Genomic DNA, 10,785 nt, shown 5'->3' on the forward strand with positions numbered 1-10,785 from the left:
CTGGACTCCCATATAGTCAACCGCGGTTCAAGTCCCAGACCTGGTGGCTTAAACTCACGCTGGGAGCCTGTGCATGCATGGCCAAGATCCCGAGAGGAGAATGGAGGAGAAGGGATTGTGGCATGGCCATCCCCCCTGGGGTGGGGGGTGATTTCTTGCTTTCTGTCTCTCTGTCTTTCTCTGTCTTTCTGGCGAGCTCATGCCCCCTATAGCAAAAATGTCTCCAGAAAAAAAAAAAAAAGCTGGATCCTACATGGCCAACCATGGTTCTAACCCCAGGTCCCAGCAGCTTGAAAAACACGCCAGGCCTGTGTGTAGGCATGCACAAGACATCCACAGAGTGGAGAAATGGAGTAGAAAGGATTGCAGCATCTCCAAATCCCATTAGGGAGTGCTTTCTCCATCTCACTGCCTGTGTCCTCACTGAGCACACATACCCTCTGGCAATTAAAAGATGAAGGAAGGGGACCAGCAGGTGGCATAGTGGTTAAGGCACTGGACTCCCACATGGCCAACCACAGATCAAGTCCTGTATCCGGAGGCTTGAAATTCACACTGAGCGTGTGTCCTGTGTGCCCAAAATCTTGGGAAAGGATTGCAGCATGGTCATCTCCCCAGTGGATAATTTCTCAAGTTCTCTTTGTCCCTCCAGCAAGCACACATGCCCTATGGAAGAAAAAAAAAAAAAAAAAAAAGGAAAGACAGTAGGAGGAAAAGAAAGAGGAAGAAATCAGAATCTTCGGAGCCAGTGGTCTTCCTGTACACACTGGGTGTGTAACGCATGACCCTGCATGGCTGAGGCTGGAAAGTAGACTGCAGCATGAGGACTCTGCTCCATGTCTCTCTCAATGGCTAGTCCACACCCCCTCTGCCAGTTTAAATAAATAAATAAATAAACTGCTTGTGGTTTTCTTTTTTATGATACATATTACTTACGCAAGATGAGTTGAGGTATAAACTGAATAAAAAGAAAGAAATTGGGCCAGTTGGTGGCCTGGTGGTTAAGGTGGCTAGGTCCCGCACGGCCTACTGCATGGTTCAAGTCTCTGACTCTGAGGCTTGAAAAACACTCCAGGTACATTCCCAAAATTCCAAAAGGAGGGAGAAATGGAAGAGAAAGGATTGCAGCATGGCTATCCCCATTGGAGATACTTTCTCACTTTCTCTCTCTGTCTCTTTCTTTCCAGGGAGCACACATGCCCTCTGGCAAAATTAAGAAAAAAAAGAAGAAAAAAAGAAAGAAAGAAAAAGAGAGAGCAAGGGGCCAGCAGGTGGCATAGTGGTTAAAGTGCTGAACTCCCATATGGCCGATCTTGGTTCAGGTTCCAGAGTCGGCTGCTTGAAACTCATGCTGGGTGCATGTACATGCCCAACAATCTGAAAGAAGAAGGGATTGGGAGTGATTTTTCACTTTCTCCCTCTCTGTCTCTTTCTATCTCTCCAGTGAGCACACACACCCTATAGCAAAAATCTCTCTTACAAAAAAAAAAAAAAAAAAAAGAGAGAGAGAGACAGAGAGTAAAGGAGGAGAGAAGGAAATGAAAGAAGAAAGAGAGGAAGGGGAAAATTTTTTACTTTTCAAATTTAATTTTATGTATTACTATTATTTTAAAGAGTTATTTATTTGTTTAATTCCATTTGCTATTATTATTTTTTAGTTTGAACAGAGAGAAAGGGAAAGCAAAAAAGCAAGCCACCAGGTCCAGGGCTAGAACTGTGGTCAGCCATGTGGGAATCCAGCACCTTTAACCACCACACCACCTGCCGGCCCCTACTATTATTATTTTAACGTGCTCTAGGACATGTGTGCTTACCAGAGAGAGACAGAGAAAGTGAAAAAACAAGCCACCAGGTCCAGGACTCAAACTGCTGTCAGCTATATGGGAATCTGGCACCTTACCCACCATGTCACCTGCTAGCCCAGAAAAAAGAAAATTAAAATACTGTTTGTTTGTTTGTTTGTTTATTTTGTTTTGTTTTTAAATTTTTTAAAGAAGTATTTTATTTAACTTTTATTTATTATTGTCATTATTATTTTCCAGTTTGATCAGAGAGAGACAGAGAGAGAGAGAGGAAGTGAGAAAGCAAGCCACCAGTTCCAAGACTTGAACCGTGGTCAGCCATGTGGGAGTCCAGTGCCTTTAACCACCATGCCACTTGCTGGCCCCAAAATCCTGTTTGTTTTTCACATGGTAACAATTTTGGTGCTCCATGAAGGGGGTGAGATGAGGGGATGGGTCAGGATTCATATTTAGAATATTTTGTTTTCTACTCTAACTTTTCTCTCTCTCTCTCTCTTTTTTTTTTTTTTTTTTTTTTGTCTAGAGGGCGGGTGCACTCTCCAACAAAGAGAAAGAGAATTAGAGAGAGGGAGAAGAGAAAGTGCAGTCGCCCATGTGGAATAGTGACACAGCAATCCCTCTGCCTTTTAAGTTTTGGGCACACATGCACACGTGCCCCACATGTTTCTCAAGCCACCAGGTCCCATACGCAAACTGTGTGGTCCAGCTGTGGGATCCAGTCCCCTTAACCACCAGGCCACGGAGTCAGCCCATCTCTTTTACTTTTTTACTAAAAATTTATTGATTTGCTTTATTTACCTAATATTTATTTTTAGATAACTTTGCCTGTTATGCATTGTTCATAATAGAAAAAACTTGAGAATAACCTAAATATTCAACAATACGAGATCAATTAACTAAATTCACTCTATGATAATAACTCATTATTCCATGGGGGACAACTACAACTATTAAAGCAACTTGCATACATGTATGTATTAATACAGAAAGATATTTATGATACACTATTATATAAATGAAATAGGCTACACAATGGTCAAACTAGAGTGAATTATGTTTTCAGTTATATAACAAAATTAACATTTATTTATTTATTTATTTTAGAGAGAGATTTTTGCTATAGTGCATATGCACTCGCCAGAGAGACAGAGAGACAGAAAGTGAGAAATCACCTCCTGGGGGGGATGGCTATGCCACAATCCCTTCCCCTTCATTCTCCTCCCAGGATCTTGGGTACATCCGGTGTGAGTTTTAAGCTGCTTGATCTGGGACTCAAACCACAGTTGACTACATGGGAATCCAGCGTCATAACCATTATGCCATCTGCTGCTCCCCCAAATTAACTTTTTCAAGTATGTAATTCAGTGGCATTTGGTACTTTTGCAATGTTGTCCAACCATCCCCTCTATATAATTCCAAAATATTATGCCTCTGAAGGAGGCCACGTATGTATTGCTGGCAATGGAACTGAAGCAGCAGATCAACCAGTCATTTCCTATCTTCCCTTCCCCAGCCCCAGGCAACCACTATTCTATTTTCTGTTTCTATGCATCTGTCTGTTCCAAATATTTCATATAAATAGGATCATACAATATGTGACCTATGTGTCTGGTTTCTGTCACTTAGCATAATGTTTTCAAGGTTTACTCATATTACATCAGTCCTTCATTCCTTTATATGGCTGAATAATATTCCATTGTATGGATATACCACTAGTTTGAGTTCAGGATTTGAACCACGCAGTAAACCATGTGAGATTCAGTTGCCTTACCACCAAGCCACCCATCTGGTCCACTTTGACTTATTTTATTTTTTATTTTAATTTTGTGCTATTGGGTACATGCACTCACTGACAGAGAGAGAGAGAGAGAGAAAGTGGGAAAATCTTCCCCAGAGATAGCCACACCACAATCCCTTTTCTTCCATTCTTCTCCCAGGATTTTGGGCACTCACACATACACACCTGGCATAATTTTTAAGCCACTGGGTCTGGGACTGGAACTGCACAGTTGGCCATGTGGGATCCAAGTCCCATAATCTTCATGACACCCATTGACCTTGAGTTGCCCTCTTGTTATTGAGTTGTAAGATGTTTTCTTTTTAAAATTTTGTGAGAGGGCTCATGCACTCACCAGAGACAGACAGAAAGAGACTGGGAAAGGAAGAAAGCACTCCCTAATGGTGCATGGTCATACTGCAAGCCCTTCTCCATCTCACCATCCCACTGAGATTTGGGGCACACACACATATATGCCTGGTGTGTTTTTCAAGCTCTGAGTGCTGAGATTTGAACTGCATGGTCAGCCATGTGGGATTAAGCTCTCTTAGCCACTAGGCCAGGGTGAGGCCTATAAGAGTTCTTATACATTCTGCATTCCAGACCATTACCAGATATATGATTTGCAAATATTTCCTCCCATTCTTTGGGTTGTCTTTACACTTTTGATAGTATTTATAAGTACATTTTTTAAAAAATCAAGACACATTTGTTTTATTTTTTTAAATATTTGGGCCAGCAGGTGGCGTAGTGGGTATGTTGCTGAACTCCCACATGGCTAATTGTTGTTCGAGTCCTGGACCCAATGGCTTGAAAATCGCACTGGGTACTTGTGTGTGCGTGCCCAAAATCCCAGGAAGAGAATGGAGGAGAAGGAATTGTCACATGGCTATCCTTCCTAGCGGGCAATTTCTCACTTTCCTTCTTGCTGTCTCTGTCTCTTTCTCTCTCTTTGGTATGTGCAAGTGCTCTATGGCAAAAACCTCTAAAAAATAATAAAACACAAACACAAAAACCAAATATTTGGGGCCAGCAGGTAGTATGGTAGTTGGGTTACTGGACTCCCACATGACAAACTGCAGTTCAAATCCAGGACCTTACCCTTCTATTCCCCCCCCCTCCCCAGCTTTCTGGTGAGCACATGTGCTCTATAGCAAATTTAAAAATAATAATAAGGGACCAGCAGATAGCATAGTGGTTACATCACTGGACTCCCACATGGCCAACCGTGGTTCAAGTCCTGGACCTGGTGGCTTCAAAACCATGCTGAGCACATGTGCATGCCCATGATCTCAGCAGGACTATGGAGAAGAAGGGATTGCAGTGTGACCACCCCCAAGAGTCAATTTTTCACTTTCCTCTCACTGTCTCTGTCTCTGTCTCTCTCTGGCAAGTACATGCACCCTATGGCAAAAACCTCTAAAAGAATAATAATAATAATACTAGGGGACAGCAGATGTTGTAGTGGTTAAGGCACTGGATTCCCATTTGGCTGACTGTGGTTTGAGTGCTGGACCTGGTGGCTTGAAACTCATGCCAGGATGGGACCAGCAGTTGGTGTAATGGCTATGTCACCGGACTCCCATGTAGCCAACCCGTGGTTCAAGTCCTGGACCCAGTGGCTTAAACTCACGCTGGGCACATGTGCTTGTGCACCCAAGATCCCAAGAGGAGAATGGAGGAGAAGGGATTGCAGCGTGGCCATTCCCCCAGAGGGTGGTTTCTCGCCTTCTGTCTGTTCTTCTCTCTCTCTCTGTCTTTCTGGCGAGCACACGTGCCCTATAGCAAAAACCTCTCAAAAAAAAAAAACAAAAAAAAACCTCATGCCAGGAGTGTGTATATGTGTGCCCAAAATTCTAAGAGAAGAATGGAAGAGAAGAAGTCATGAGGTGAACATCCCCCCCCGGGGGGTGATTTCTCATTTTGTGTCTCTCTTTCTCTCTGTCTCCAGCAAGCGCACTTGCCATAGAGCAAAAATCTCTCATAATAGATAGATAAATAAATAAATGTAACTAAATAATTATTTTTAAAAACAAATATTAATTTTTAAATATTAATGAAAATACATTAAAATTCAAATTTTATTAACAATGTATAAAGTTTATTGACAATAAATATTCTAAATTAACGATGGTTATCGCTGGCTAGTATGGATTGTCACACTATTTTATATTGTTTTTGAATTAACCATGGCCATATTTTCTGTTTACTAATGTTGCAAATTAGTAAATCGAAAACGAAAGTTTAAAAGCCATAACATCTGTTCATGTTATGGCTTTTGTGACGACCTGAAGTAATGAATATTTAGGGAGTTTCTGAAGGCACATTTCTGAATGGGAGATGAGTGGGGAGATGAGGGTGCTGACAGCCCCTCTGAGATCTTGACCTCTCCCCGGCTCCCACTGCCCGGCTTTTATCATTTGGTTTTGTTTCTCCCATTCACTCTGGGTCATGCCTGGGGAAAAGGAAACTGAAACTGCAGCAGAACGCGATCCCTGGTGCAGGCTTGCTTACGACACCACCCCTGACGTGTGCTGCTAGGGCTCATAAAAGGACTGAGCCAGCCGCAGGTGCTGCCAGACCTCAGAAGCAGCGAACTTGTCAGTGCCTGCAGAGGACCTAGCACCACAGCCCACAGCCATGGTAAGGCGAATTTGACAGGGGTGTGTGTGGGGGGGGGATGGAAGCAGGGGCGAGTGGCTCCATTCCTGTCCTTTTTTTCCCCCTCTGCCTAGTGGATTCTTTGTTAAGGAGAGAACAGAGTTCCCAGAGCTAGTCCTGGGTCCTAAGTGTGAGGGGTCGGATGGGCTTTTGAAATCTGATGTGGGGTGGGGCACGCAGCAGGTGGAGGGAGACAGTGGGATGGCTGTAAGAGGCTGGCTTTTCTTTTAGAAACGGCGCCTTCTTGGCACAGCAGTTAGTGTAATGGCTATGTCGCTGAACTCCCATGTAGCTGACTGTGGTTCGAGTCCTGGACCCTGTGGTTTAAACTCACACCGGGTGCATGTGCATGCGTGCCCAAGATCCTGAGAGGAGAATGGAGGAGAAGGGATTGCAGTGTGGCCATCCCCCCTGGGGGGTGATTTCTCGCTTTCTGTCTCTCTCTGTCTTTTTGGCGAGCACACGCGCCCTATAGCAAAAACCTCTCCAGAAAAGAAAAGAAATGGCCCCTTCTGTGCCTCCTTGTGCCTGGGGTCCCTCTCCTGATGGGAAGAAAGGGTAGGTAGGAGGAAACAATGCCCCCCAGGATGGAGGAAGCTGTCCTGCAGTCAATAACCTGCGGTAGTGGCCCCAGGACTGGTGTCCAGGTCTCCGTGTTCATGTGATGTCTGCAGGGCCGGGACTTGAAGGTGAAGATGCTGGGGGGCCAAGAGTTCATGGTGCCCATCAGTGACTCCATGCTGGCAATGGAACTGAAGCAGAAGATCACCAAGAAGATCGGTGTGCCTGCCTTCCAACAGCGCCTGGCTATCCACCCAAGCGGCACAGTGCTGCAGGACAGAGTCCCCCTTGGCCACCAGGGCCTGGACTCTGACAGCATAGTCCTGCTGGTAGTGCAAAGTTGCGACAGCCCCCTGAACATCCTGGTGAGGAACAACAAAGGCCGCAGCAGCTCCTACGAGGTCCGGCTGACGCAGACGGTGGCCCATCTCAAGCAGCTGGTGTCCCAGCAGGAGGGTGTGCAGGCTGACTTGTTCTGGCTGTCCTATGAGGGGAGAGACATGGAAGACCAGAAACCACTGGGGGAATATGGCTTGATGTCCCAGAGCACGGTGTATATGCATTTGCGCCTGCGGGGAGGGTAAGGAAGGGTTTGGGAGTGCCAGCACCCAGTGCCTGACCAGGATCAATCGCCAGTAATAAATGTTGAGGCAAAGAGAAATTGTCATCTTTGCATCCTTGGCCTCCAGCACTCCCCTCATTGCCTCCCTCATTCTGTACCCCTGCTAATAAGGTTGGGGAGGGAGCTGGGGGAAAGAACCCATCTGTGTTGACTAGTCCTGCATTACCAAATAAAAGGCTTCACCCTTAGTGCCTAATAGAGTCAAAATAACTACACACATAAACATGCTCATCATGTTTGGTTTGTTTGTTTGTTTAGAGAGAAATTTTTGCTCTCTAAATAAAATTTAGGGCGTGTGTGTTCACCAGAGACATACAGAAAGAAAAGTCAAGAAATCACCCCCCCCTCCCCAGGGAGAATGGCTATACCACAGTCACTTCTCCATTCTTCTCTCGGGATTTTGGACATGCACACATATGTGCTTAGCATGAGTTTCAAGCCATTGGGTCCAGGACGCAAACTGTGGTTGGCCATATGGGAGTCTAGTGCCTTAACCACTATGCTTCTTGCTGGCTCTTTTTGTTGGTTTGTTTTTAAAAGGTTTTTGCCTGAGACCAGCAGTTAGCATAATGGCTATGTCTTTGGATTCCCAAGTAGTGGACCACGGTTTGAGTCTCGGACCCGCACGCTGGGTGTGTGCGTGCGTGTCCAAGATCCTAAGAGGAAAATGGAAGAGAAGGGATTGTGGAGTGGCCATCCCCCCTGGGGAGTGATTTCTCGCTTTCTGTCTCTCTGTCTCTTTCTGTCTCTGGCGAGCACACGTACCCTATAGCAAAAACCTCTTCAAGAAAAATAAAAAGGTTTTTGCTATAGGGTGCATGAGCTTGCCAGAGATTGACAGTAAGAGGGAAAGTGAGAAATCGCCTCCTGGGGGAATGGCTACAAATGCACCCCTTCTCTTCCATTCTTCTCTTGGCATTTTGGGCACACCATTCTTCTCTTGGCATTTTGGGCCCACACACACACACACACACACACACACACCTGATGTGATTTTCAAGCCACTGGCCCAGGAGTCCAGCCTCATAGCCACTATGCCACTTGCTAGCCCCCAGCATGTTTTTTAAGCCACTGTGTCCAGGACTTGAACTGCGGCATCAGCCATGTGAAATCTAGCACCTTAACCATCACGCCATCTGCTGGCCCTGGGAAATTAACTTCCAAAGAAAAAGAGACAGAACTGCTGGAGCCCACGCCAGCCAGGCTGAGGGGTCAGTAGACAGCATCAGGAGGGACAGTTCTGGTCAGGTCCCAAAGGCCACAGGGTGAGGCTCCAGTGGGAATCCTTGGGGCCTGCCTGGCTGGCAGCTCCTTGACCTTCCAGGATCTACCAGTCTGCCTTATCTAGCCTTCATCAGTTTAGGGAGGGGTGGGGACAGGGCCTGGACCACCAAGGCCAATATGTCCACCCCACTTCAAAGCTCTGCTTAATGGAAGACCATGGCCAGCCAGTAAGGGAACATGTGGGGCACATACTGTCCACACAGAAGAGCTTTTCCCAAGTGGAAGACGTCTAATTTGGTACCAGCTACTCGCCCTTTTATCACCAGATGCTTCCTGCTCTGTCTTTTCCTCTTACACTGACTTGCCAAATGAGTCTCACAGGAACCAGGCTGAGTCAGCTAGGACACAGGTAAGATGGGAGAGGCGGAGTACAGCAGGGTATGTATCTCTCTGGTCCAGAGACCATGACCCTGAAGGCATTCAGATCTCAGCATTCAGACCACTCAGGAAGATTTGGCTAAAGACCCAGAAGTCCTCTTTTCTGTAATGTGGTAATTCAGGTCAACCAGGGGACACCCAGGTCTGGCTGTGCCCATGGCCACTATGTGTAGACATGCACATGTGTGAATAGCAGGAGGGCACTCCAGCCTTATTTCCGGGCTCCAACCTCACTTGTCATATAGCAGCTTATCTGTGAGCACAGACCTTTGGTGCCATCTCTTTTCCAGAACCTACCACAAGGGTTGGGTCAGGTTGGGGTTCTCCTCCTGAGACGACTCTTCTACTATCACCTTTCTTTTCTTTTCTTTCTTCCTTTTTTTTTTTGATAAAGATATTTTACTACAAAAAAATACATAAATTAAATAAATAATTATATTTTTAAAAATTTAGGGGGCCAGCAGGTGGTGTGGTGGTTAAGGCGCTGGAATTCCCACATGCTCGACTGTGGTTCAAGTTCTGGACCTGTGGCTTGTTTTCTCACTCTCCTTCTCTCTCTCTTTCTCTGGCAAAACTCATGTGAAAAATAATAATAATAATAAATTAAATAAATAAATATATATATAAAAAAAGATATTTTACTATAAGGCACCTGGACCCTCCAGAGAAACAGAAAGTAAGAAATCACCCCCGAGAGGGGATGGCCACGTCACAATCTCTTCTCCATTCTCCTCTCGCGATTTTCAGCATGTATGCACAAATGTTCAGCATGAGTTCGAAGTGGCCAGGTCTGGGACTCAAATTGTGGTCAACTATGTGGGAGTCCAGCGATGCAACCATTAAACCATCTGTTGGCCCTTCTTTCTTTCTTTTTCTTTCTTTCTTTCTTTCTTTCTTTCTTTCTTTCTTTCTTTCTTTTTAAATAGTTATTTTATTTAACTTTGTTTATTTATTTAAACTTGACTAGATAAGGACAGATTGAGAGAGGGAAAGTGAGAAAGAGGCCGCCAGGTCCAGGATTCAAGCCATAGTCGTCCATGTGGGAGTTAACCACTACGCCACTTGCCGGCCCCATCTTTTTCTGTTTTTCTTAAGCCCGTCTCCTTTTATTGCCTCTGGCTGAGATCTTTGGATGGCCTAAGTAAGGGATGGACTACAAACCCAGTCGTGAGGGTACTGAGGGGGGTCTCTTTTCTCTCCTCATGGATTTTCATGTAGGCCAAGCTCTAACTTGACTCTCTGGACCTCAGTTTACTCAGAGTGCCGAGCAGAGCCACTCTTGGAGAAGCTTCAGTCTAGGAGCAGGGGAGGGGGCGTGCCTGGCTATCTACGTGTGGATCGGAGAATGCAGCCCTGAGACGGCAGGTGGCGCCCTCCTCCAGGCATTGGGGGCCCGAGAGAACGGGGCCGGGAAACGGGCGGGTCTTCGGCTCGTTCTGACCAATCATCGCCCGCCTTGGTCCAAGCCGGCTGGGGGTGCGGCCTGTTGGGACTGCCTCCTCGCTCCGACCCGCCTGGGGGCCGGGGACTTACGGAGCCTCAGTTCTCTGTCCCAGCGACCGGGAGATGCGTTCCTCCCACTGAGGGAGGGGCGCAGCTCTGCAAGGTCCGAGGGGTGGCGGGGTCCGAGGTTCTGGCAGCCCCTCCTCGCGACCAGAGAGCCCCCGACGTTCCTGGCCCCGGCGCCGCCCCGAGCCCCC

The 10,785-nt window shown here is 46.3% G+C and overlaps 1 protein-coding gene across 2 annotated transcripts; it reads left to right on the forward strand.

Annotated features, from left to right (window-relative positions):
* Positions 1–6,065: 6,065 nt before the first annotated feature.
* ISG15 (ISG15 ubiquitin like modifier) lies at positions 6,066–7,619 on the forward strand. 2 transcript variants are annotated; one of them, XM_006164080.3, is made up of 2 exons: positions 6,066–6,222; positions 6,915–7,611. In XM_006164080.3, exons 1-2 carry the CDS (start codon positions 6,220–6,222, stop codon positions 7,383–7,385), a joined length of 474 nt encoding a protein of 157 aa, XP_006164142.1. In that variant the 5' UTR covers positions 6,066–6,219; the 3' UTR covers positions 7,386–7,611. The 2 variants fall into 2 exon arrangements, with proteins under 2 accessions (XP_006164142.1, XP_027622345.1); XM_027766544.1 differs by having other exon boundaries at positions 6,171–6,222; positions 6,875–7,619.
* The last annotated feature ends 3,166 nt before the right edge of the window (positions 7,620–10,785 follow it).

Source organism: Tupaia chinensis, unplaced genomic scaffold, assembly GCF_000334495.1.
Source record: "Tupaia chinensis unplaced genomic scaffold, TupChi_1.0 Scaffold143584_1, whole genome shotgun sequence".
NCBI lineage: Eukaryota > Metazoa > Chordata > Mammalia > Scandentia > Tupaiidae > Tupaia > Tupaia belangeri.